Source organism: Momordica charantia, assembly GCF_013281855.1.
Source record: "Momordica charantia cultivar OHB3-1 chromosome 8 unlocalized genomic scaffold, Mcharantia_2.0 BLBB01000008.1, whole genome shotgun sequence".
Taxonomy (NCBI): Eukaryota; Viridiplantae; Streptophyta; class Magnoliopsida; order Cucurbitales; family Cucurbitaceae; genus Momordica; species Momordica charantia.
The window spans coordinates 9972395-10000000 of NW_028275166.1; the positions used below are offsets into that span (position 1 = coordinate 9972395).

Here is a 27606-nt window from a genome sequence, read left to right on the forward strand (position 1 = left end):
GGATATCGAACCATGAATGTTTAAAATAGTAATAAAGACGTTCAAACTTTAAAAAGTTGTAATTACATCGCGAGTTTTCAGCTTTTATCTCTGAAAATTTTTTATTGTGAATTTTGTTAGTTTAACATTTATTAGGACATTATATTAATTAAACTGTTAAAGATAGCTCGACATGCATGTGTGTCAAGACTAGATTTTGGTGTTTATTGCAAATGAAAGTGGCTTTATAACCATAGTTGGATTTTGCTGCAATATTAGCCCACCTACCTACTGAAGAATTTGAGTCTATAGCTCGAAACAAAATCTTAAGAAATCTAAAGAAATTTTGGTTTAGGTTTAGGTTTGTTATTTCTGTAGAAATTTTGGATTTCTATTTTTTGTTCTTATTTTCAATCTGTCTCAAAACATAAATAAAAATATTGTTTTATCATTCTTATATGATGTAATTATATTTTTCTTTATTAAAAAAGAAATTAAAACGAAAAACGACAATATTATCGAAGAGTTTCTTAAAAAATATAAATTACACAAAATTATAAAAATTTAAGAGACTAATTTTAGCTGATTTATTTAAATGTTTGGTATCTACACGTGGCGTTTGTCTAGGGGAGGGAAGGGAAATCGAGGTTTTTGAAGCAGGTGAAGGCGCCGTCGACCACCAAATTGTGACCAGTGATGTATTTGGCGTCGTCGGAGGCCAAAAACAGAGCCGCTCTCGCCACGTCGATCTCCTCGCATTTTGCGCCCTTCAGTACCCCAAGCCCATTTATTATTCCAATTATCTCTTCTCTTTTAACGCCTCTGTACATTTCTCCGATCCCGCTCACCGCCATCTCCGTCGCCACCGGCGCCGGCGATATGCAGTTCACCCGGACCCCGCTCCGGCACAGCTCGCTCGCCGCCGATCTCACTATTCCCGGGATCGCGTGTTTGGATATGGAATACGGATGTGGGCCCAGCCCGCCCAAAAGCCCACTTATGCTGGATGTGCAGAGGATGGACCCGGACCCGGCCGGGACCATCACTCGGGCCGCGTGCTTTATTCCGGCCACCACTCCCCGGACGTTCACGCTCATGACTCGGTCGAACTCGCCGAGGTCGAGATCGGCGATGCTCGGAGGGACCGCCGCCCCGGTTATTCCGGCGTTGTTGTGCAGAATGTCCAGCTTCCCGTGGTGGGCCACGGCGAAGTTCACGGCGGCTGCAACTTCCGACTCCTTCGCCACGTCGCATTGCACGAACCTCGCGGCGGGGCCCAGCTCCTCCGCCACCTGTGGGCCCCGCTCGAGGTCAATGTCGGCAATGATGACGTGGGCCCCGTGGTCGACAAACTCTTGGGCTGTTGCCCGGCCCAGCCCATTTGCTGCCCCGGTTATCAGTGCTACTTTGCCTTCCAGCCTGATTCCAATTCCGACAAAAAATTACAAAATTAAACAAATTTTATTTTTAAATTTGACTAAAAATTTATATATATTTATAGTAAAAGTAGAAACATTCGAAAAAATTATGACGAAGCAAATATAATTTCCTAAAACATAAAACTACCACAGAAATCATTATTGAACTTTTAAGTGGCATGAAATTTAGTAACTATGAAAAAAAAATTAAGATATTTTCATTCAGTTATATTATAATTTAATGAATTTCATATTTAGTATTAGACCGGTTCCCTTTTATCTTTTCTTTTTTCGGATACTTTATCACAAATCTACGTATATTGGTAAATGTTGTAATTAATTGTAGTACTCATTTTCATGTAATTTTCCAGCTTATAATTAAATATTTATTGCATTAAACCGAAAAAGAATGTGTGACAGAAAAGACAGCTGCAGAAAGCGAAGTAGGTAAGTCACTCATGGATTCCTAGTGAGTTTATTACATGTCTATTCAGCAATATTCACACATAATTATCGTCACCAAACAAAGAGCACTTTTTTTTTTCACTTTCTTTATTATGTTTGACTTTAAATATGAATTTTAATTAATTGAATTATATTTAAACCGAGAAACAAGAAGTAGTTCTTGACATCAAATTTCTCGAACATAGTAGGAAGGATGGAGGCATGAAATGAATATTTTGTTTTTTAATGTGTATCTAATAAATTTTTAAACTTTATAGAATGTGCGATGGATCTCTAAATTTAAATTAGAATTTAATAAGTTTACGATTTATACAAGTATCTAATAGATCACCGTTTCTTATATTGTTAAAATATTCATGCACTTATTAGACACAAGATTCATACATTTACTAATTTTGTGTCTAATTTATCTACGAATTTTTTATTAGACACTTTAAAAGTTCAATAACGCATAAATTTAAATATTAAAAAAATTATTAAACACTTTGGATTAATTTATAATTTAACTTCTTTTTTCTTGTTGCAGACTGTTATTTTTCACAAAAAAAAAACCATGTATGGTTCTTCGTTTGACTTATTTAAAGTTATTTTTAGATTTTTATTTTTTATTTTTTTTTTCAAAGTTTTTTAATTTTATTTTTACAAATGACTTATTCTTCAGAAGAATGAAGCTATTATTACTTATAATTATTTTATTTTTGAATTCATGAAGTTAATTTTCTTATACAAGTTATGTTTACGTATTTCAAATACTCAACAATTTTAACGTAATATAATTAAAGCTAATAACAAAAACCCTCAATCGAAAGAAAAACAAATAACCCTAATTATAGTGCTTAAAAACAATTACGAAGACAATAATAGTAGAACAATGATCTCTAAACAGTTTTCCTAATAAGCCGGAAATTTTTATTATTTATTTTTAATGTACACCTGAATTTTGTTTATGACAGTTTTTAAAATTTTGTATCAAAGCTTTAAAAATATTTTAATATCCTAGTCAATCAAGTAGTTAACAGTTACTGCTAAGGGATTATTTGGTAGTTAATTGTTTTTTTTAATCCTATTTTTAAGGATAAATAATATTTAAAATTATGTTTGGATAATGGTATAGTTATTTTTAGATTGATAATGTGTATGTGTATTTCTTTTAAGAAAAGGATAATATTCATTGGATGACAAATATATATATTTATTTATTTATTTATTTAAAAATTTCAATATTTTTTTTTCTAAAAAATTTCACAAATTTGACTTTTTCTTTTTTTTTATAAATCCAATTATACTATTTGCGTACAATTGTAAACTTGCTGTTATAGCCATTTCCATAATTGGCTCGAAAATATTTTCTTTTAAGCCATCAGAAAGGACCTACTTTTTCCAGAATGAAACTGCATCCTCAGTCCACCCAGAAGCCAAAATCACGTCTTTAAAAATAGTCATCTCAACATCCATAATAATATTAATAATTTATTCAATCAAATTTTTTAAAGACAAAAATTATTTTTAGAACAGTTTCTTGAACAACCAAGGCTTTTGTTCAATATATATGACTCCCATTCCTTTCCTAGTTTCAGAAAATATTTTCTTCTCCTCCAATAATTATTAAATATTAGCCCATTTTTTAAAAACCATCATAATCACTTCTATCACCTCCTCAAATTGGTATATCATTATCTGTTTCAGAGCCATGGTAGAACAAATGATTTTGAAAAAAATTAATTGATTTTTTCCAAAATCACCCTCCAAATCACATTTAAAAATCAATTTAAGTGATTAAAATTTTTTTTAATATTAATTTTCTAATTTACTAAATATGATATTGACTCTACCAAAACACTACTTCCAAATATGTCTTTAGAATATATTTGGGAGCGGCGATATTTTAAAGCGCTAGTGGCAGTACTTTAGGGAAAAAAAATTTAGTTAGGAAAATATATTATTCAACTAGAAGATTTATCGAAGCCATTAAAGTAAACTATTATAATTGTTTAAAAAAGGAAAAAAAAAGTAAGCTATTAGAATCTTCTTTACAAAAAAAAATAATAAATAAATAAAAGAAATAATAATAAAATAAAAATCAGATGAATCCAAAATGCAAATGCAAAGGAGAAAGCCTGTAATTCTATTTATTATTTATCTTTCGAATTGAATTGGGCGACGAATCGATGAAGATGAAGAAGAAGAAGAAGAATCGAGAATTACCTTCTACTGCTGCAACCTGAAGAAAACGACCTCACGCGGCGGCCTCTGCCTCCGAAGAGATCGTAGCCGATAATCTTGATCTCTCTGTAAATCAGGTCAGGAAAAATCAACGATCACGATCGTACGTTTTCAAATCACAGGGAAAATTCAATCAGTCAATCTCAGAGTACAGTAGAGTACAGACCTGGCCAAGGATCTGAGCATGTCGTCGGAAATCGGACGGCGGCGACGTCGAGTAGATGCGGCGGTGGCCGGATCGGATCTCGGCTCTCAAGTTAAAAATAAAAAAAATAAAAAAAGGAGTGAGGCAGATGGAAAAAGAGAATTATTCGGAGTATTTATTTATGGGAGAAGGAAGGAAATATCTGTGCAGTTGTAATCAACACGGATTTTCATGCACTCACACATCAAAAAAACAGAGAGAGAGAGAGAGAGAGAGAGAAATTGAAGTTGAAAGTGAAGAGAACATGGGTTATGTTATGCTATGCTATACAATACAACAGCCTCTCATCTGTCCTATTTAATGAATAGTGCCTCCCCAATCTTTTACATAATTTTTAATTTGAGCTTTAAATTTTTAAAATTTCTCTCCCACGTTAGATTTTGCTAATAGATGGGGTTGAATTTTGAGTATCATGTGTGTCTATATATTTAAATAAATAACACACATATTTTAATTTTATTAATTTAATGCATTTGAGTAGGTAAAATCGTACTTAATATGTGAAGGTGGAGATTTACCTATTAATGGACTAATTATTTGTAGCTATGAGATGATATCATCAGTGAAATTATTCTAGTGAAAGTCGAATCATATGCCTTCTGCAGGTCCCCTTATAAAGAGCACATCGCATAGGCTTGAAAGTTAAAATCCTTGAGTTCCATTGGAGTAACATATAGGAGAAGACAAAGAAATGTTCTAGAGCCTTACAAAAGTCATCGATTAAAAAAGTAATATATATTATATAATTATTGTTAATATTTCATTTTCAGTGGGGATTTGGTGCTCGATCCCCAGTTAATTTCTTAATATTAATGGACCAGCTTGCTCTGGAAAGCGGTTTATTATTATTATTATTTTGCTTTTTATGGGAAAACATGAAACATAAAAAAGGACTGTACTGTAAAATCAGAAATGTGTTGGGTTTATTTGTAAGGGAATGCATAAAGTTTTATAATAAGGACAAAATATTTATTTAATTATAAAGTATGTGTACGTACAAAATTATGGTGTTTCCTGCCTGAATTCAAGGAGAAAATCCCATTTATTTATAACATTTTTTACCATAAAATAATACATTTGTCAACTTTGGGAAGGGCATCTCTCTCTCTCCTCTCATATTCTTATGGCCATATTTGTTCATTTTTCCTTTTTTTTTTTTTTCTTTTTTGGTGGGGAAGGCATCATCTATTATTGGTTTATTCCAAATTCTTGTGGATAAAATTTCCTTTTTTCTTAAAAGGTGAAATTACATTTTATATTTTAGATCGGACATCCAACCTCCAACTTTTAGAAAATGATTTAATCTCTTCATCGCAGACCCGGTTTGTTTAACAAATTTCAGTCAGGGTCGACCGATCGAAGTAGGCTAACTGAAAGAACTTGGACATTCGAAAATATGTTTTATTAAATTGCATTCAGTTTGAGCAGTGTGATGAAAATTTTGATAAACAATAGTACGTGTATTAAAAAATGTAGGTCTTCTTCAATCAAGTTCTCAAACCAATCACAGAATTTCAAAAGACCAAACTATTGAATCTCAAACTATTTTTGGCAGAACCTTCCGAGATTTTAGAGAAAAACCACGCTGCATTTTGCGAGATTTTGAGACTTATTGTTTCAAAGCGGCGAAAACCCTCATGAAATTCTTAGGACGCTTGGATGCCTAATCTATGTAGAGTAGACGCTTTATTTAGCAATAGGAGATACCCCTCCATAACTTCCTGAAGTATTTCCCATACAATGAGTTTTTTTCCTGATTTTTATTCTAAGAAACTTCTATGTTAGAAGCAAAATGTTGTCAAATTAGATCACAAATTAAAAATGTTTGGAAAAGCTCTATTACGATTTCATGAGGCAATCCACATCGATGTGATGATAGAAAATCGCTGGGTAAGGAATGACTTACACAAATGAACAAACACTTCGACGTCTAAGTCAATTTGAGTTTGAACTAGAATGCGATACCTATGTGGAAGTGAGGCTCCCTATTTATAAGTTTGGATATCCGACAAGAAATCTAATTGGCAGTTGGACATGTCGAGCTGAAAGTCTGCCTCGAGCATTCGGGACAGACCTGGCGGTTGGCCGATTCTCTATTCTCCATGTGGCAATGTCATTTGGCGCTTCCAACATACCAGTTACGTACAATTGGCTATCATAAAGCCAACCAAATGTAAAACACAAATTTAACGTCGGCATATAAACAGAAAATATCGCTTGACAAAGATGATTTATGAAGTTTAACCAAATTATTGAGATTATTGAAATTTTCAAAAATATAACAACCCAATTGAAAATAAATCTAAATTATACATACCAAAATAAATATTAATCTCAAATAACTATAAGAATGAAATTAGGAGTGTAACCTATTTTTAATGAGAGAACACGTGGGGAGGGATTATAAAAAATATAATGCGTCCAAATCAAGCGTGCTAATAATTAGATATAGGTTGGGTGACAAAAACGTCACCAAGCTAAGCTACTATTATATGTATGCAATAGTTAATAATAGCCTTTGCAAAAAAAATAATAATAGTATTAATAATAATTAATAATAGATAATCATAAAAAGAAGGACATGAACTTACAGATAAAATCCAGCTGTAGCACAGTTGAAATTTGAATCAATGTGCTCCACAATAAATATCCTCATATTTAATTAATATGTATATATAATGTGGATTCGCATCGCATGCATCTTCCTCTTTTTTTTCGATCGACCGTTTGTATTTAAAAATAATTTAAATCAAAATTACTGTATTAGAGTGGTTAATTGCGCTAATTAACAAGGGGAAAGGAAAGCTTAATTGTTATACATATAAAACAAGGAGTTTAATTATTTAAACGGGTGTTTTTTTAATTCAAGTTTGAATTTATATAATTTATATGTTTAAATTGTGCAAAAGAATGAATTTTAGAAATATACATTTTATGATTAATATTTAATATATGTAAATATATGAAATGCGAAATATAGTTAAACAGCTAAGATATTCTTGATATAAAAGTAAAAGCAACATCTCTATTGAATGAAATTTTTTTTTTTGGTAGAATCCAAAAGTAAGATCATGCAATCTTAAAAATATTTTGCACGAATATTTATACATTTTGATTTTTTTTCACCGTTATCATTCTATTGGTTATGGTATTCATAAATCTCTACTTTTTTCTATATTTACCAAACAGTTGTAATAGTTGCGGGTTTATTGTCAACCTGAACATTACTCAGTAATTGACACCTTATCCCTTACAATGAGATTGAAGGTTTAAACTCTCATACCTCTCGTTTGTCGTACCAAAATAATAATAATAATAATTATTAGACTTGTTTTATCATATGTATGCAAGTGCCCTACATATATATTTATGTATTGTCTCGTCAACTCTCGCTAGTAAACATATGGAAAGTTCTAAAGTTTATTTTAGTTCAACAATAATATGTGAGGGTAAGAATTTGAACATTTTAGTCGAGTATATATGTTATAGCCAGTTTGTTGTGCTCGAATTTGGCAAAATCTCTAAAGTTGATAACTCAAATTAGAAAAAAAAAAAAAGAATTGAATTCAAAGTTGAATTAGGGTTATTTGAAAATGGTGGTCCAAAGCCTAGAGAAAACATAGTCAACCTTGTTGTTGAGTGTGTGGAAATGGGCAAATTCCATTATGTTGGTGTGTAGTCTATTAGCTAGATATCAATACCTTAGCTTATTCTTTTTGCTTGGGACTAAGCATTATTCCACTTGCCATTCCTATTGTACAACAATAATTCATCCAAAATACCTTCTTTTATATATATATATATATATATATATATATATATATATATGTGGTCCCCAAAATTCTTTATATATTCACACATAAAGGGCCTGTTTCTGTTCCAAGAATTACATGTTTTTTGATTCCCCATCCCCATGTCATTGAATATATAAAAATTCAGTTTAAAGTTACAAGAATTTAGTTCTAGTTTGGTCGATATGATTTCAAAATTTTCAATTTAATTCCTACAAATGGACTATCTTTCGATTTGGTCCCTATGATTTTAAAAGTTTTAGTTCAATCACTATATTTTCAAAGTTTAAGTAAATAAATCGGTGAAACATCACAAGTCATCTTATCGTCCCTATTACCAAAAATCATTATTATATATTGAACATGTGCAGCGTGACACTTATTTTATGTGATAATGAGCAGCTTGTATTTTCTATTTTGCCAACTTTGTGAGCTTAATTACTATATTGTAGTTCATGGTCAAATAAAAAAATAAAAGAAAAGAAGTGGGTTTTGGGAGGGTTAATTTGTGAAAATAGAAACAAATTTTAAACTTTTAGAATTATAGGCACCCTCAATTTAAATAGAGCCCAGATTAAAGGAACTAAATTGAATCTTATAGAATTATTGGGACAAAAATGAAACTAAGTCCACTTCAAATCATAGGGATCGGATCAAATTAATAATATTTAACCTAATTAAAAAAACAGTTTTCAAACATCATAATTTTTTTTTTTTTTTGAAATTTCAACAGTTATTTTTAAGTGAAGACTAAATAATGAAATGGGTATTTGAAAATTTAGAAACAAAAATATCATCAAACAATAAATCTAGTAAAAATAAGATCATATAGAGAGAGAGAGAGAGAGAGAGAGAGAGAGAGAGAGTAATTAATAATAAGAAGTTGGGAGAAAGAAAGGGAGCAAAAGTTGGATGGCCATCGATCTCTAATCTCAAATATGTATGAGATTTGCCATATGCATATATAGATTTTAGATCTCCACCTCACATTATTTACTATGTTATATTGTTATTCCTTGAAAAAATTATAGACTTAATATATAAAATAAAATATAACATCCGTCAAAGAAAGCCTAACTGATCAACGGTAATTGGTATATATCTCCAACCAAGTGGTTGTGAGTTCGATCCCCGATCCCTACTTGTTGTACTAAAAAAATAAAAAACAAAATACAACATTCAAAACAAAAACGGTACACATATTATATTTATCATCGGTTGAATTTAAACATCTCTTTGAATTATAATGTTTACAACAACAAAGGTATAATTAAAAATGTTAAAACAGAAGTGATATAATTGAAACTTTTGAAATAATAGAAACTAAATTGTAAAAACATCAAAATATTAGCGACTAAAACAAATCTATTTAGCCTAAAACTTATTAAAATATTAGCTTATGATATAGGAATGAAATCCTTGAACTAGAAATTTTTCTTGAGGGCTAGAACTGTATTAATTAGGAGTATTCTTTCCATATTTTCGGATGATAGTATGATATTGTCTAACTTTTGGAATGATTAGCTACATGACCTTTTGATTTCACTTAAAAGACGCCGTGCATTGATTATATATTATTTGATGCACCAAATAAATTAAAAGTTATATTTTAATCATACATCTAATTGTTAGGGAGAGAGTTGATTCGAGCCCAACTTAATGAATAGAACCATAATTACATTCAAAAAAATTTAATGTTGGATCGTCCACCTCTATATTTGTTGAACTAATTAAAAAAAAATTATTGTATTAAGGTAATATTGAATAATGAATTAGGTGAATGGGTAGATGTAAAGACAAGGTTGGATTTTATCTCATTTAGAAATCTTTTATTATTTGTTGTTGACCTTTTTATTGGTTTTTCTGTAATTTTGTTAGAATATATATATTTTCCGTTCTATTTGTACTTTAATATCGAGTTGTGAGATTCACTTTTTTTTTTCTCTTGCAATTATATATTAATTAACATTTGAAAAGAAAAAAAATAAATAAAAAGACAAGGTCGGTGTCTTTGTTATTTGGAAAGGGAGACAATCGTCGGACAACTTCCATATATTATTTTGCATTGTCAATTGCCAGCTTGTTATTTAACATTTGTTTAATTAATTAATTTTTGTACCTTTTAAAAACCACCTACTTCACACTTTTTGAATGAATGTCTTAGAAAAAGGTAACTTCAACATTAACTAAAATATCCATTAATCAAACACTGTATGAAGAGAGTGGAGATGGATTGTTTACCTAATATTTAAGGGCCAGCCTAAAGATTATAAAATTGGTATTATTATTATTTATATATATATATATATATATATAGCTTTATTATTATTATTATTATAGGAATAACAAAATATCATTTCTTGTTAAACATGAGTTAATCTTGGTTATTGTCTCTGTAAATTGATTTTCTTGCTGTTGTTTCACTTTTTATGAAAAGATTTTAGTAAAATTTTGGTGTTTCTCCATAGGTATGTTATCGCTTACCACCATTAAAAAGTTAGACAATTATTTATTCTATTTTTTTCTTTTTTTTAATTGATATATATATATTTTTAATGGTGGTAAGTAGAAGATACCTATTTATGAGTTATCACCAAAAATTTATCCTTTTAACATAATTTACTTATGGTGACACACGTAGTACATTTTTTAGGGTCAGGGGTGTGTTATAATAATTGAAAAACTGGGTCGACCGATGAATCAAGGATGTCAGTCGACTTTAATGATGCAACAGTCGATGGTCAGTCTTTCTAGACCTAAAAAAAACTGACTGATCCACTGTAGATAAAAAAATTAATATATTTGACGGTATTCTACCACTGCACCAAGCATACAAAAGAGATAAAAGTATCACACATAATTTATGCTTCACGCGTTTTCTCAAATCTGAGAGTCTCACTCAAATATGAGACCTTTCTTGCCATCTTATTTAGGGTTTCTTGTTTTAAAAAACTTCTTGGCCATTCTCGATTTATTCTTAAAAAGGTAAAAAAGTGAAGAAAAAAAAGTCGTTTTAAACCGAAACTAACCAAACCGAACCCGTCGATTGGTCGGCCGGTGAAAATCAAGAAAGGAAAATAATCGGTTTTTATATTTCAAGAAATTGATAAGGTCGGTTTCTATGCTGGTTCCAACATTAAATCGACATTGATGGACTGATGATCACCCCTATTTAGAGTTAGCCTCGTCTTTCTTATTATAGCCCCCCTTTTTTTTTTCTTTTGCTGAAATCAATATACCATAACAATTCTTATCTGCATATTTATCCTGTCTTTAGCAACTTTTGAATTTTACTCACTTTCATTTCTAATAATCGTGGAATATTAGTCATAATTATTGAAACACATGTAATTAATTACATTACATGTGTGATAGCTTATTAAATTACTAATGGATAAAACATTTACTTGGCTATTTATGTGATGTACTGGGATATAAACTAGCGTAGCATTGTTTACGTAGTAATTTATTTAAATAATATGGTTTTATAAATTACTCGTGATGTATTAGATATGAATAAATTTTTTTTAGTACAACATATAAGGGTGGAAGATCGAACTCACAACTCTTTGGTTGAAGATATCTACCAATTATCGCTGAATTAGGCTCGCTTTGACAAATAATTCAAATTCTTTAATGTGACTTTGTGAGGTGATATGACCGTTTAACATCAGGGTAAAAGAATTAAAATATTATTTTGGTCCTTGTATTTTCAATTTTGGTTTGTTTTGGTCATTATACTTTTAAAATGTTTATTTTGATTTATGTCCTTTTAACCTCTGTCCATTTTAGTCTATATACTTTTAAAACGTTTGTTTTGATCCATGCATTTAAAAAGAAAACCATTTTGATCTCTATTTGAAAAATTTTGATACAAATTTTAGACATAGTGAAAATTTTGATATAAATTTATGACTACATTTCAAAAATTTAATGAGTTAAAATGTCATGTTAAAATTGTGTGGGGAAAAAATTAGATAAAAATGAAAATCAATTGAAAAGAATCCATCGCTGGATGCTTCAAAAATACATATATTAAAATAAAACAAAAGTTCAAAATACAAAAATAAAAATCAACGTTTTAAAAATACAGAAATGGATAAAAGCTAATTTTGTGGTGGGTGGGCCAGATTTCGCTGCCACGTGGCTCAACACAGATTTCATATTGCCGTGCGATGTGATTAAGTAATTTTATCGTGGTTTTCAAGGTATGAACTTCCTTCTTAGTACAAATAAATATTTGATAATTTATACGAGCAAAGTTTTTTCCTTTTCATATCTCTTCCAATTTTGAGTTTGTCTTCTTGTATTGTATTTTTATTTTTTCGAGGCTTATCTTGAATTTTTCATAACACGATTCAATATGTTATTTAATAGTATGTAGTTATTATGGAAATGTTTTTTTTAGTACAATATGTTGGGGAGGAGATTCGAACTCACAGTCTCGTGGTTGAAGATATATGCCAATTATTATGGAAATGTTATTTAATAGTTGAATGAGATAATTTATTTAATATTATATTAAAATTTTATGCAATCAACATTTACATAATCATGACATTGTTTATATTTTGCTATTGTGGTCAAAATACAAATTTAATCCATGAATTTTGTATATGTCTATATTTTGCCACTAAAATTTTAAAAGTTTTAATTACATCTCCCAATTGTTTGTTTTAATTATAATGAAGGCTTGTTTGTCACTTAAATATTGATGTAGAATGTTCATTGAACTAAAAAGTGATAGATTGTTATGATTTGGTAGAAGAAAGTGGACAAGTCAAGAAAAACAGGAATGAGCAAACAAGAAAATTTGGTAGAATGAATATTTTTTTAGTGCGATAGAACAAACAATTAAGATACATTCTAAATTTATATTTTTTAACATTTTACCCCTCTTTTATCTGGTTGCTCCATACTCTTATATCACGTCATGTCAAATCATCACTTGTTAATCGAATCAACGTGTCACATTAACATTTAAGTAATAGTGTGTTAACGACAAATATTTATTAAAATATAATTAAAAATTTTTAAAAATACCATTGAAAACTTTTAAATTCTAAAGGACTAAATATACACCGTTATCAAACTGCTAATACTATATTTGTAATTTAACCTTTACTATTAATTTCCAGTTATTGCGTTCGAAACTTTGAATGTGGGCTGTTGATCATTTAGGATTCAAAAGGAAGAGTGAAGCCCAATTTCGAATTTGCACAGTACCTAATTGATAATACCCAGCCCAACTCAAGTGCTCTTGGATGTTATGGGCCGACAGGCCCACTTCATGAATGCTTTTTTTTTTTTTTTCTTCTTTTTTTTTTTAGTTCAGAACGCTGGTTAGGTCAAATTTGATTTTTTTTAGCTTTTTGTAAATAGTTATGAAACAAGCTTGCAGTTCTTATTATCGAGAGAGAAATGAGATAGTGGGGAAGTGTGAGTTTCATTCAATGATACTACATATTTATACAAACTCTAAGTCTAAAAATAGACTCAACTAATTCCACATAAAAAAACAACTACTCCACTAGCCATAAGAATAGCAACATACCTAGTTAACTTGACTATACCAAAAATAACCCTAACAACTTCCTAGAAACTAGGATTTGGACTAGACAAATTAAAAAACTAAAAGAATCAAACTTGCAATTTGAGTTAACTTACATTCTCCTCCTAACTCAAATACTACAAATACCCAACTTGCTCCTAAGAGCTTGAAAACGACCCACACTAAAGGACTTAGTGAAGATATCTGCTATTTGCTCATCTGAGCTACAATGCACAACCTGAACTTCTCCTTCCTTCTGCATCTCTCTAAGAACATAATACTTGATCTAAAAGTGCTTGGTCCTTCCATGAAAAACCGAATTCAATGAAATAGCTAAAGTGGCTTGATTATCCACAAACACCTTCACACTCTCTTCTTTCTTTAGATGCAAGTCACGCATCAACTTCTTCAACCAAACAGCTTGGTTGACTGCTGCTGTTGCTGCAATGAACTCAGCTTCTGCAGTTGACTTAGCCACTATATCTTGTTTTTTTGAACACCATGAGAAACACCCTGAGCCAAAAGTGAAACAATAGCCAGAGGTACTCTTCATATCATCTAATGACCCAGCCCAATCACTATCTGAGTAACCCTGCAATTCAAAATTTTCAACTTTATTGTATTTGATCCCAAAAGACAGTGTGCCTTTAAGATATCTCAAAACCCTCTTTCCAGCAACCATATGATTATTGCTTGCACAGTGAAGAAATCTAGATAAGACACTTACAGTGTACATGATGTCAGGCCTAGTGGATGTGAGATACATAAGACATCCAACTAGACTTTTGTACACATTCAGGTTCCTCCCCATCATCCTTCTGCAACTTCTCCTTCTGAATCATCAAAGTGTTCACACTCTTACACTCCTCCATATTGAACCTCTTCAATATCTCTCCCATGTACTTCTTCTGATAGAGAAACACTTCATTCTGTCCTTGTTGAATCTCCAAGCCAAGGAAGTAATGCATCAGACCTAGATTAGTCATCTCAAACAGCTTCATCATTTCTTGCTTGAACACCTCTATCTGATTATTATCACTTCCTGTCACCAGCAAGTCATCTACATAAAAAGATACAATCACAATAGCAGTACCTGATTTCTTCACATAGAGTGTGGATTCACTCAGACTCTTCACAAAACCCAAGCTCAGCAAGTGATCATCCATCTTGCTGTACCATGCCCAAGGAGCTTGCTTCAACCCATAGAGAGCCTTCTTCAGTAAATAAACCTTCTGCTCTTGCCCTGGTGTGATGAACCCGTCTGGTTGCTCAACGTAGATCTCTTCTTCTAACACTCCATTTAGGAATGCTGACTTCACATCTAGTTGATACACCTTCCATCCATGCTGAGCTGACACAATCAGTAGTATCCTGATTGTGTCCATTCTTGCAACCGGTGCAAAAGTCTCAGAGAAATCAACTCCCCAGACTTGTGCATACCCTTTCACTACTAACCTGGCCTTGAGCTTGTTCACAGAGCCATCTGGATTTAATTCAGTTTTGAAAACCCATTTGACTCCAATCACCTTTCTGTTAGTAGGCTTCTCCACTAGCTCCTATGTCTTGTTCTTCTCTATCATTCTCAGCTCTTCCTTCATTGCCTCCATCCACTTTTGATCTTTTTGAGCTTCTTCAAACCTACAGGCTCCAACACAGCTACGCTGCTTCTTTCATACACCTCAGTCAATAGTCTAGTCCCTCTCACTAGTGCATCATCAACTAGTTCATCAGGATCCAGAGAGACTTCTTGTTGCTTCACCTCTGCTTCTTCTGTCCAGTCTCACTCCTCATCCTCCAAAAATTGAACGTCTCTACTAATCACCATCTTTTTTATGTGAGGTTGATAGATCTTGTAGGCTTTGGACACCATGCTATAGCCTACAAAGATTCTTGGTTCTGCCTTCTCACTCAACTTGTCTCTCTTCACCTGTGGAACATGGAAAAAACATAAGTAACTGAACACCTTCAAATTTGTCAGTTTTGGTTTAGTATCAAACCAAGCTTCATAGGGGGTCTTCTTCTCCAAGACCCTTGTAGGTAGTCTATTCAATAGAAAGACTGCTGTGTTTGCTGCTTCAGCCCAAAACTCCTTTGACAAAGTCTTCTCATACAACAAGCATCATGTCATCTTCATAATACATCTGTTCTTCCTTTCACTAACTCCATTCTGTTGTGGAGAATATGGAGCAGTGAGTTGATGTTCTATCCCAGCTTCTTCACAGAAGGAATTAAACCTTTATGATGTATATTCAGTCCCATTGTCGATCCTCACCACTTGAATCTTACAGCCACTTTGATTCTCAACCCATCTTTTAAACTTTAGAAACACTCCAACTGCTTCAGATTTCTGCTTCATGAAATATATCAAACACATCCGAGTATAATCATCAATAAAGATAATGAAATACCTGCTACTATTCAGTGAAAGAGTTGGTTGAGGTCCACACAAATCAGTGTGGATGAGCTGTAGCTTCTCAGTTGCTTTCCAAACTGACTTCTTGAATGACAATCTTGTTTGCTTCCATGTCAGACAAGCTCTACAGTTTGTTTTCAGCTTCTCTAGAACCGGTACTACTATTGCCATCTCATTTTTCTACAGATACTGCAATCCTTTATGATGAAAATGCCCGAACCTCTTGTGCCATAACTCAGTGTCATTCACCTGACACTTGAAAGCTATTTGCTTCTTCTCGAATGGATCTAATGAAAAGCTCTTGTGCTGCATCTTTATTCTAAACAACTCATTCCCACTGGAATCAGAAATGAGGCACTTCCTGTCTTCAAACAACACTTTAAATCCCTTATCTACTAGTTGACCAACACTTAACAGGTTTTGATCAATCTCAGGAACAAACAACACTTCATTAATCAACTTGGTTCCAACACAACTCTCTATTGACACTGTGCCCTTCCCTTTCACTTCTAGATACTCACCATTTTCGATCTTCACCCTTGACTTAAATGACTTGTCAAGGTCCTTGAACAACTCTTTATCACTTGTCATATGATTGGTGCACCCACTATCAACCAACCAACCATCACATTGATTGGTTGATGAGAAACAGGTGGCCACAAAGAGTTGATCTTCCTCTTGCTGTACTGCAGCATGTGCTCCTCCTTGTTGTTGGGTCTTGGCACCTTTATAAAATCGTTCAATGTGTCCCAATAAATTACAGCTTCTACACTTCACATATGGTCTTCTCCAGCATCTGAAGTGTGGATGATTGTGTTTCCCGCAGTGCTTGCATGCACTACCAACATCCTTTGAAGCAAATTCTGAGCTACTACTACCACTCGCCTTCTTCCCTTTCCACTTCGTCTCTCTTCCACCTTCTCCCTGCTGCATTCTAGCTTTCAGCGCCCCCTCCATGCTTCCTTCTTGCCATATCAACCTCCTCTGCTCCTGTGCTTGCAAAACACTAACAACTTCTATCACTTTGAGTTTGGAGAGGTCTTTAGTATTCTCTAAGGAAGCAATGGTTGCTTCATATCTCTCAGGTACTGAAACCAGAATCTTCTGAACCAATCTATTGTCAGATAGATCAGTTCCTAATGCTCTTGCCTTGTTAGCAATCCCGATCAACTTGTCTGAATACTCTTTGATGGACTCAGAATCCTTCATCTGCATTCTCTCGAATTCCCTCACCAAGTTCAACACCTTCATGCCTTTAATCCTCTCATTCCCTTCATACTCATTTTTGAGGAACTCCCAGATCTCCTTTGCTGACTTCAATGCCATAATTCTGTTGAATATGGCGGGAGACACAGCTGCATCTAGGCAAGCTCGAGCCTTTTCCTTCCTGGTGACCCTCTCCTTGTGAGTCGTGATCTTATGCATCGTTGGATTATCAGGAACTGGAGCAATTTCATAATCCTTCTTAATTGCTTCCCAATAATCACAACCCTCCATGTAGGCTTGTATTCTAATTGCTCATGCTTGATAGTTTTCACCATCAAACACAGGTGGAGCCAGTGAAGAAAGATTGTTTGATCCTAACTCCATTGGACAAAACTCTCACAGGTGTATCACTTAGTTCCTCTTGGGAATATTTCACTAATCCTCACTCACAGATCCCTTAAGAATTTAAGGCTCTGATACCACTGTAGTTCTTATTATTGAGAGAGAAATGAGAAAGTGAGGAAGTGTGAGTTTCATTCAATGATACTACATATTTATACAAACTTTAAGTCTAAAAATAGACTCAACTAATTCCACATAAAAAGCAACTACTCCACTAGCCATAAGAATAACAACCTAACTAGTTGACTTGACTATACAAAAAATAATCCTAACAACTTCCTAGAAACTAGGATTTGGACTAGACAAATTCAAAAACTAAAAGAATCAAACTTGCAATTTGAGTTAACTTACAAAGCTGAAAAGGAAAATGATAAAAGAAAAAGAAGTACTTTTTTTGTTAAATAAAAAATCATTTGATAAATCACGCCACGAGGGCTACATTTTCTCCTCTCTTCCTCACTAACAAAATCAGCTTAGGGAGAGATTGTTCCATCCAAAGAAGGGAAGAACCAGAACCAGATATAGTCTGACTAAATCGTGGGCGACATGTTGGGCGATTCTATATTAATATTCATGAATTTCATCTAAAAAATAATTAAAAGAGTAATCCAGATATATTATGAGGACCTTATCCTTTTAACGTGAGATTTTAAACGTTCTATGATGCGTAGACCATCTAAGACATTCATTGAAAAAAATTATTTGTTGCCTACTTGCTCTCTAAAATTTTACATGAATTTGAAAAATAGTTTTAAATAGTCATGGGGCATGTTTGACTTGACAAATTATATATATATATATATATATATATTTTTTTTTTTTTGATAATTAAACACATGAATTGTCTTTCCTTCTTTCTTTCTTTTTCTCCTCTTTTTTCTTCTCCTCCAAAATACCTTTGTAAGTGCTCACGGTCGTACCTTTCTTAACCATGCGGCGCCATGATCTAAGCTCGACCATGGCCAGCCTTATGGGGAACTATATCCCCAATTCACTTTTCACGCCCTTTGTGGCTTCATCGGACCTTAGGCAAGGTTATTTCTTCCTCGATCGAGCTTCACTTGCATGCGGAATCCTATCTTGTCTCGGTAATGCACACCGCCCGTACGTACATTTAAACTCTCTTGCGACTCTAATCGGTTTGCCTTTACACTAGGCCAAGTCCCACGACTTTACCTTGCCTCTAGTATAGGCCAAGGTCCTCAAAACGCGACGTCGTGACTCATTTTCAACCATCTTGGTTCTCGGCCACTCGGTCATCTCGCTCCTACGATGAGCCAGGACCTTACCGGGATGAGTTCTGACCTTCAACGGGGTCAGAACGAGCTTAAAACGCCAACCGGGTATAACCGGGAGGTTCCTGCCACTTAATTATGTCAAAACTAACTTATCGGGTCCATCAGACGCCTCTAAGACCATTCCTGTTGAGAAACTAGTCAATAACGGGCTAAACAACTTTACCGAGTACTGCCGGTATGATTCTTGCCGACATCCCAATGAGGAATGACTAAACTTGGCAATCGGGTGAGTCTTATCGCTTACCGGGCCAAAACTAGCTTTTTATCACTTATCTGGTGCCCACCAATACTGTAGGATGCCACCCCGAGCATTGGGATGTCATCGGGCTTCGTTGCTCACTTAGGCACGCTTACCGAGAACTGACCCATGAGTTCGTATTTATGATCGGGGCCTTCCGGATATCCAGCCATCCGGACACTATCGAGGCACGATGACTCTTGCGCCCGTGCCATGTTGTTCGAGCATACCATCCTGGTCCCATGATGCAACCTCCGACACATGGATCGAGGCACAATGCCAGCACACCCGTGTCGCCCGATACTGTCCTCGAGTTTTCTATCCTCAAAGGAAGTCACCCAAGACACTCGTCTTGCAAACGCTCGCCCTCACCATGACACACGCATGTGCCATGGGGTAACTTACTTAGGCTCTGACATAGCCCAGGGGTGGTGGAGAGCCAATACCATGCCTCCCCCTATGGTACATTCTAAGACATTTTTGGTCTGGCAGTCGTGTACGTGCAAAGTGGCGAAGAGTCACTCGCCAACGTAGAACGCACGTCTGAACTCCGATTGACACGAAACTTGGAGTGCTTGCATATCTCACTAATATGCATCTAACTCTAAAGCCGCTTGTCCAAACTCTCGATGGAACCCCGACTTCTAGGGTCATGGCCCGGTGCCCCAATTGGCCCCCGTTGAGCTTGTCACCGACACCACTGACATCGCATCGCCTTGCATTATGCATACGCCTTCTCTAGGCATTCTTGTATACATCCTTGAGGTGTGATAGGTGATGCACCATCCTCCTTGGTCGCATCACGACACTTCTCTCTCGGCCCTCAACATGGTCCGATGGACGACATATGCATGTCGTTGACACTTGCACACTACGTGGGTGTCACAACCTAGTCTCTATTAGTATGGTTGTGACATGCTCCCCCACTTAAACTGTCATCCTTCTCGATGACATACTCGTGGGTACAATCCAAAGATAACAGTTAGGATTGTAACACTCAGCATCCTCCCTCACTACTACCATTCGTAGTCGCTTTCACATCCATTCAACTTCCAGATTTTACCATGATGTTTGTTTTCTAAAAGAATAAAAATAAAAACGATTATCAAAAGTTAAAACTCTAATAGGCCTTGAAAGAAAAGAAAACCACAAATCTTAAATTATAAACCCTAAAATCCAAGTCACAGATTCATAAAACTATGAATTTTAAAATTCTAAAATTCAAAAAATGATACCAACATAAATAAAGTTTTTTGTTTAATGTTTGTTGGAATGGAGAAAAAAATAAAAAGTCTAGGCATTTAATGAAAATTTATTATTTAAAATTAAAGTATCACATGGTTAAATAAGTAATTTATTTTAAAATTCTATAAAATCCTACAAAAACCGACTAGTTTGATCTAAACAACTCCGTCCAAATTTAAAATCACTCAAAATATTGGAATAGGAAAAGACTAGCAATATTTCAACTAAAACTCTAAATAAAATTGACTATTTATTCTATTTTCTTTCTAGATTCGAAATCATGAACTTTTAGGAAGGGATTAATGACTTATCGAGTTGAGTTAAGCAGGTAATATTTTGACTGTTTTTTTTCAACATAAATATTTTGACTAATTAAAATAGGCTCGTGCCAGTTTAATACCTTAGTCATATCACCTAAAATTGATTATATTTTCAAATATTTACACACTTAGAGCAACAGTGTTATAAGTATCATTTTCATTTAAATCTCCACGGTTTTCTTTTTCTTCTTTCGTTTGAAACTTTATTTTTGTTTTGAAATTTAAATTAAAAAAATCCGTATGTAAAAGCAAAACTAGGGTAAAAAAATTAAAAACACACAGTAAAATATGTTATATAGAGGGACCTCAATGTTTTTACTTTCTAACCTTGGCGGATTGTATTATGCCCTTGGGGTTTTTGACAGTGTGAACTTTCGAGAGCGTGGCTTCGGCTTAAAATGCTTGTCTCTTTTGCGTACAACAAAAAAGCGTGAAGTTCTCAATTGTTGTTTCTGTACGAAACGGATCGTGTGAAAAACCAAAATCAGAACCAAAAGAAAAAAAAAAAAAGAAAGAAAAATCAAACGGAACGATTGAATCTAATCTATTGTTCTTCCCCAGAAGCCCTTTTCAGATTTCCCACTCCGCAGCGGCCCATCTCCGATCAGATCTGTTCCCTTCTCTCTAGATCTGCCCAACCCCTCGATTCGTTTCTCTGCTGAATCTTCATCGCATTATGCAGAATTCTTACTCCTCAATGTTCAATCATGAACATTTCCACTGACTGGATCGATAAGGTTCGTGCATCGAGTTCGCTGCCATGGGATCGGCTCAGTCCGTGCAAGTAGCGGAGGAGAGGGAGGAGGAGGAGGAGGAGGAGGAGGAGGAGGAGGAGGAAGACGACGATGGAGACGATAATGTCGAGCCGGCTAGGGCTGAATTGGAGAACTTTTTGGTGAAGAAGGTTCTAGAGCAGGAGCCGGAGATGCTACCGTGCCACGCATTGGCGTCGCCGCTGTCTCCTCAGCCTTCCTCTCTCGGCACGCCTCGATTGGGGCCGGCGATCAAGGTTTGGGACCCGTATAATGTCCTGGCGCCGCCGCCGCAGCTGCCTCCGCCGCCGGTGTTCACGCGAAGCTTCTCGTCCAGTTCGATTGACGACGATCGGGTGGTTATGGAGGTTTTTCTGATAAGCCATGGGGAGTGTGAGTTGAATTTGAGGTCGGACTTGGTCGGCGGGCGGTGCCCTGAGGCGGCTTTGACGCCGAAAGGTAAGCGTCAGGCGAGAGCATTGGCGGTGTTCTTGAAATCTCAGGGGGTTCGTTTCAATGCCGTGTATTCGTCGCCGTTGGATCGGGCCCGATCGATGGCCGTTTCAGTTTGCCAGGTAATATCCTCGGATTATGCTCACCAACTGTTTGTTTATTGTGCTCTTAGGAATTCAATTCTCTTACTCGTTTTAAAGCTTGTTATTGTTTTAATACGGATTGTTATTGAACCAAGATAACTTCGTCTGTTAATCTCTTGTTTATTGTCTGTCTGAATTTGAGGGAAAGCTTTGTTTCAAATGGCCAATGAAGCCAATTCAGAATCTATGAGGTTTTAAGTTTTAAGAATAAACCAGCTAAATATGAAATGGGCAATCGCAATTTCTTTAAAGCATTAATAGCGTAGTTTAGGCAACCAAGCACAAGCAGCAATGAGTTCTACTGTCCTTCAGCCAACTATTATTTCATATTGAATTCTTTACAGCCGAATGATTATGTTCATGTTTTTCGTTGAATTCTGGGGAGTTACGCATCAATGTTCTGTTGAGGTTGGATTAAAATGGTTGACAATTTCGGCTATATGTTTGAAACTGTCTCCTTTCACTCTTATAAAAGCCAGGAATTTGATCGAAAACGGTCGTTAGCTACTACTAGTCAAGTGGTCGTCACCTGTGTCTGATGTTTGATCCTTTTTCTCTGCATTATTTCTTGAATTGTGTAAATTGTTTATGCGACGAACCTGCAGGAAATGAATTTTTTGGAAGAACAAATACAAAATTCAGATGCACTTATGGAGATGAGCCAGGGACACTGGGAGCGTTGCCTCCGATCTGAGATATATACACCTGAAACATTGAGCTTCATTGATCGAATCCAACCTGACTTCTCCGCACCGGCTGGAGAATCGCTAAGGCAGGTGGAATTCCGTATGGTTCATTTTCTGAATAGAACCATCTTGGAACTCCCCGAAAAGCTGAGGTCAGATGTTTTATCATATCATCCCAATGAGAATCAAGGGTTATCACTTCAAATGTCACACGAACTAACCAACTCAATTCACGATCGAGATGGGAATTCTCTCCCATCACCACATTGGGATTTTCCTCATAGGCAGCGACACGGGTTCACAAGGAAAAAGTCTGGCAAAAGCAGGCTACAAACTGTGACTACGACCGGAGAGCATGAAGCTGAAGACGAGGTATCCCCTCGAGATAGTCACCAAAGTGCACTAAATAATCTAAGTATGAGAAGCTCTTCCTCATGTACGACTTGTATCGGCATCTTCACACATTCAATTCCAATTAAGTGTCTCCTCACAGGCCTCCTAGAATGCAGCTTGGTAATGCTGCACAAGTTTTGCATTGCAGATTCATCTGTGACTGTTTTACAGCATTCACTAAAATCAGGCTGGCAGATAAAATCGTTGAACGACACCGCACACCTAAGGCTTCTCTAATGAAAGAAATTCCACTTCCGTACCGATTCCAACACCACGAGACGAGACGATCTGTTACATAATGGCCAAATCTGCCATTTATATAATTTTTGGAATGAACTTCACTTTTTCTTCCTTTCCTCATGTTTTTTGCACTAGCAGGCAATATTCCTGTATTATTATTATTATTATTATTCATGATAGATTCAACCCCCACCCAACCTCACACAGAATTATGGCAAAAGGAAAGTTGCTGTATCAAGTGATTCTTTTGATCTGTACCATTTATCATTGATCTCATATGATTGATTAAACTTTATACACACGTACGATCTTTTCACGAATGCAGGTCGGTATTGCAGCTCGAGATCAGTCAAGTGATGGATGGGAAGTTTGCTTGGTTGTTTTGATCACAAAATGCTGTTCTTTTTTATTACCATTTGCAGACATTGTTGAGTGGAAGCAGAAACTCCTGTTGGCATAAAAGTACTTTTCTGTTGTTGGTGGCTGTCCTTGAGTAATTGGAGGGGAAGAACAACCAAAATTGCTGCTAGAAAGTAAGCTTTTTCTTGTTGTCCCAAAACGGCGTCGTCACATGGGCTGTGGGTCTGAGAGAAAAGACCCGATTGAGACTGAAACTTGTTTTACGCCATTGAAATGGCCACTCCACCTCGAAATGGAGGAATCTTTCTGTACTTTGAGGAACGAAACCAGACAAAAAACAGACAGATCAAGGAGAAACAAGAGCTTTTGGATCAGCAAACATACAAACGACACCGTATTTAATGTGGACGCTGCCCTTCTCGTGATGTTCATTGTTCAATCACCATTCCAACAGTTACCCACTTCTCAAACTCTGCCTTTTTACTGCTTTATCCTCTCCTTTTTGCCATATTTATGTGAGCTGTTTCTTCTTCGTTGGTTGCTATAATTCCTTGAAGAGCTTTTTTCTGACATCAATGGCTGCCACCGCCGGCTTCTGTGTTGCCTTGTCTCTGGCTGTCTTCGTCGCCATTGCAGCCGGAATTCAGCCCTCTTCAATCTCGGCATCTCCGGCTGTTTCACCTCATACAACTTCTCAAAATATGTCTTCGTTTTTTCCTTCTCCGAGTGATGAGCGTTCTTCTCCGATGTCTGCAGCTCCTTCGAACTCGGAGGCGCCGGCGCCGGCGCCGGACTCCGGCGAGTTCATGGGGAAAAGTGGGTCCGGTTCTGTTGAGCTGAATCTTGACCTCTCTGTATTCGGTCTGAGCCTTTGTGTTTTCTTTAGTTCAAGACTGTTTGTTAATGTTCGAGTGTGATGCTTTTTCTTGTTCCTTGAATTGAAGATTTCATGTGTTGACATTAATGGAAATTTCCATTGGAATTGAAATGTGTTTTAGATCTTAAAATTATTCTTCCATTTGATTTGATGTCTGTTTGTGTCACAACGCTGAAATTTTAAATAAAATAGATCGTATATGAACTAAAATAAATATTGTGAAAGTTGGATCTGGTTTTTCCCCTGAAATTTAGGGGCTCACCAAACATTCTAACACGTCAAACTTTCCACACACAAAATGAGATTTGAATTTTTTTTTTTTGAAATGTGGTTCTGATTGTTGCCACTTGTACTAAAGGAAAAAAAAAACCCACTCCACCTCTGTTATGAATTCAAACTCACAAAATTAAATAATATAAAATAAATATTTATTTTTAAATAGAACATGAAGTTTAAAATTTTAACAAAAATATCATAATTGAATCAAAGCCTAACTTAAATATGAGGTATTGTATACTAAAATAAAGTAAAAATTATGCTATATTAAAAAAAAGTGAAAAATTGGGACATTTTTAAAAATACATATTAATTCTTTGTCATTTAGCGAAAATTTTCAAACATTTTTTTAAAACTTATTTGCGCGTAAAAATTGTAGATTTTTTAAGTGAGAGAATCATCATTTAAGTACAACCTATGAGATATAATCTTTTATTTTTTATTATTTTTTGAAAGGGGAGATATAATCAAATTGAAACTTTCAATCAAAATAATAATATAGAATAATAATAAACCTAAATCATATAGAATAATAATAATAATAATAATAATAATAATAATAAATTGCAATATACCCAAAATCATCCCAACCAAATTTGTAATTGAACATATTTTAAAAAATGATGAGCTTCTCCCTCCCTAAATTCCTTGAAAATTTTGCCGTTTCAGATGGGACAGGAACCGGAATCAGCTTCCTCAACAGACCGTATGCAGTATGCACATAATCAATGAATAAGAAAACTAACCACTAAGCAGAAACAGATTTCGAATGGGAATTTCAAATCATTCTTCAATTGAATTGTTGTTTCCTTTGAAACTCTGTTGGCGCCGATACTCAAGCAATCCCAACCTCGCGACATGGTTCAACAAATACGTTGATAAATCCAACGTCCATTCGTGGAACTCGGTAATTGCCGATTTGGCCCGCGGCGGCGATTCGGTTGAAGCTCTTCGCGCCTTCTCCTCCATGCGAAAGCTGGCCCTAAGCCCCAGCCGGTCAAGTTTCCCCTGCGCCATCAAATCCTGTTCGGCTTTGTGCGATCTCGTCGCCGGCAAGCAGACCCACCAGCAAGCCTTCGTCTTCGGCTTCGACACTGATCTTTTTGTCTCGTCTGCGCTTATTGATATGTACTCGAAATGCGGCCAACTGAAGGATGCACGACAACTGTTCGACGAAATTCCTCTGCGAAATGTGGTCTCCTGGACGTCCATGATTACTGGGTACAATTCAACTACTAAAACCTTTATAGTATTAACACTCTCGCTGTCCCTCACTCACTTGTGAAGTTCAAAAACGAGACTTCAAAAGTTTAAGTTGACAGACTAGGTAAATTTAATCTTTTATTCGGGTGGATTTTACTCTCACTTGTGGAGTTGAAACACATGACATCCCGCTACGATACCATTTTAAAACTTAAGAGTAAATTTAACCTTTTGTTCATATTTTAAGCACTACTCCTCACTTGTGGTGTCAGGTACAATACAGGATCTCTTATTGTAATACTGTCTTACAGGTACGTCCAAAACGAGCAAGCAGACAATGCGTTGTTGCTTTTCAAGGATTTTTTGGAGGAGGAAACAGAGGTTGAAGATGGCAATAAGATTCCTCTAGATCCCGTCGTCATGGTTTCGGTTTTATCGGCCTGTTCTCGAGTATCAGAAAAGGGAATCACTGAAGACGTTCATGGGTTTGTGATAAAAGAAGGCTTTGATGGGAATGTTGGAGTTGGCAACACGTTGATTGATGCATATGCAAAATGCGGGCAGCCTTTGGTTTCTAGGAAGGTGTTTGATGGGATGGAAGAGAAGGATGAAATTTCTTGGAACTCAATGATTGCAGTGTATGCTCAAAGTGGGTTGTCTGAGGAGGCTTTGGAGGTTTTTCATGGAATGGTGAGGCATGATGGCGTTCGCTACAATGCGGTGACCTTATCCGCTGTTTTGTTGGCTTCTGCTCATGCCGGGGCATTGAGGGCGGGCAAGTGTATTCATAATCAGGTGATTATCTTCCATCCAACTAATTTGATTTGGTCGGCCAAGTTGGTTCTTTTGTTTTTGGCTTGCACCCCTACATTTACCTGATGAGTAAATCTTTAAGTAGGCAAGTGTTTAGCACCAAGAACGAAAATGGTATTTCATGAAAAGTTTAGGGGCTGAAATAGAACATTCAAAACTTCAGGTATGTTAGGGATTAAGACTGAATATTTGGAAGTTTAGGACTTAAAATCTAGCACAAAAGTTGAGGACCAATATATGAGTTTAAGCTATTCTTCATTCGAAATTTTTTGAAGTTCAACCTTCCAAATATTATTGCGAAAGAAATGACGATCTGTAATGCATCTGTCTTTTTCCATGACTCACTGCTTTAAATGTGATGGTCTCTGTACGAACAATAGTAATGCTTGATCTGCTGGTTCATGTAGGTTATAAAGATGGATTTGGAGGAAAATGTGTGTGTTGGTACCTCTATAATTGACATGTATTGCAAATGTGGAAGAGTTGAAATGGCAAAGAAAACATTTGATCGAATGAAGGAGAAGAATGTAAAGTCGTGGACGGCCATGGTTGCTGGTTATGGCATGCACGGCTGCGCCAAAGGAGCTCTTGACATCTTCTACAAGATGATTCAGGCCAGAGTGGAGCCAAATTACATCACTTTTGTATCTGTTCTT

The 27606-nt window shown here is 35.3% G+C and overlaps 3 protein-coding genes and 1 pseudogene across 4 annotated transcripts in view; 2 read left to right on the forward strand and 2 right to left on the reverse strand.

Moving 5' to 3' along the window:
• Positions 1-494: 494 nt before the first annotated feature.
• Positions 495-4585, reverse strand: LOC111016914 (short-chain dehydrogenase reductase 3a-like). The gene is made up of 3 exons (XM_022292486.2): positions 4252-4585; positions 4068-4151; positions 495-1398 (listed from the first exon to the last, which is right to left on the reverse strand). The coding sequence occupies exons 1-3, from the start codon at positions 4269-4271 to the stop codon at positions 603-605; spliced, it is 900 nt and encodes a 299-aa protein (XP_022148178.1). The 5' UTR covers positions 4272-4585; the 3' UTR covers positions 495-602.
• Positions 4586-13918: 9333 nt separating this feature from the next.
• On the reverse strand, positions 13919-14368 carry LOC148209485 (secreted RxLR effector protein 161 pseudogene; annotated as a pseudogene).
• A 6798-nt stretch (positions 14369-21166) lies between these two features.
• MEF14 (Phosphoglycerate mutase family protein) lies at positions 21167-24769 on the forward strand. Its single transcript, XM_088127247.1, has 2 exons — positions 21167-22081; positions 22708-24769. The coding sequence occupies exons 1-2, from the start codon at positions 21515-21517 to the stop codon at positions 23416-23418; spliced, it is 1278 nt and encodes a 425-aa protein (XP_087983373.1). The 5' UTR covers positions 21167-21514; the 3' UTR covers positions 23419-24769.
• Positions 24770-25520: 751 nt separating this feature from the next.
• LOC148209487 (pentatricopeptide repeat-containing protein At3g26782, mitochondrial-like) overlaps positions 25521-27606 on the forward strand; it is a 3789-nt gene continuing 1703 nt past the window's right edge. The window contains exons 1-3 of one of the 2 annotated variants that reach the window (XM_088127244.1): positions 25521-26155; positions 26410-26932; positions 27358-27606. The exon at positions 27358-27606 is cut by the window's right edge and continues 1703 nt beyond it. In XM_088127244.1, coding sequence (XP_087983370.1) covers positions 25704-26155; positions 26410-26932; positions 27358-27606 — 1224 coding nt within the window. In that variant the 5' untranslated portion in view covers positions 25521-25703. The remainder of the gene's footprint in view (positions 26156-26409; positions 26933-27357) is intronic. The other variant, XM_088127245.1, reaches the window with a different exon arrangement.

Excerpts from the sequence above, each read along its gene's own strand:
- LOC111016914 (XM_022292486.2), bottom strand. The coding sequence starts at position 4,271 with ATGCTCAGATCCTTGGCCAG. Across the intron at positions 4,152-4,251 it reads ATGCTCAGATCCTTGGCCAG|AGAGATCAAGATTATCGGCT; the intron begins GTCTGTACTCTA and ends CCTGATTTACAG. Across the intron at positions 1,399-4,067 it reads TCAGGTTGCAGCAGTAGAAG|GCTGGAAGGCAAAGTAGCAC; the intron begins GTAATTCTCGAT and ends AATTGGAATCAG.
- MEF14 (XM_088127247.1), top strand. The coding sequence starts at position 21,515 with ATGGGATCGGCTCAGTCCGTGCAAGTAGCGGAGGAGAGGGAGGAGGAG. Across the intron at positions 22,082-22,707 it reads TGGCCGTTTCAGTTTGCCAG|GAAATGAATTTTTTGGAAGA; the intron begins GTAATATCCTCG and ends ACGAACCTGCAG.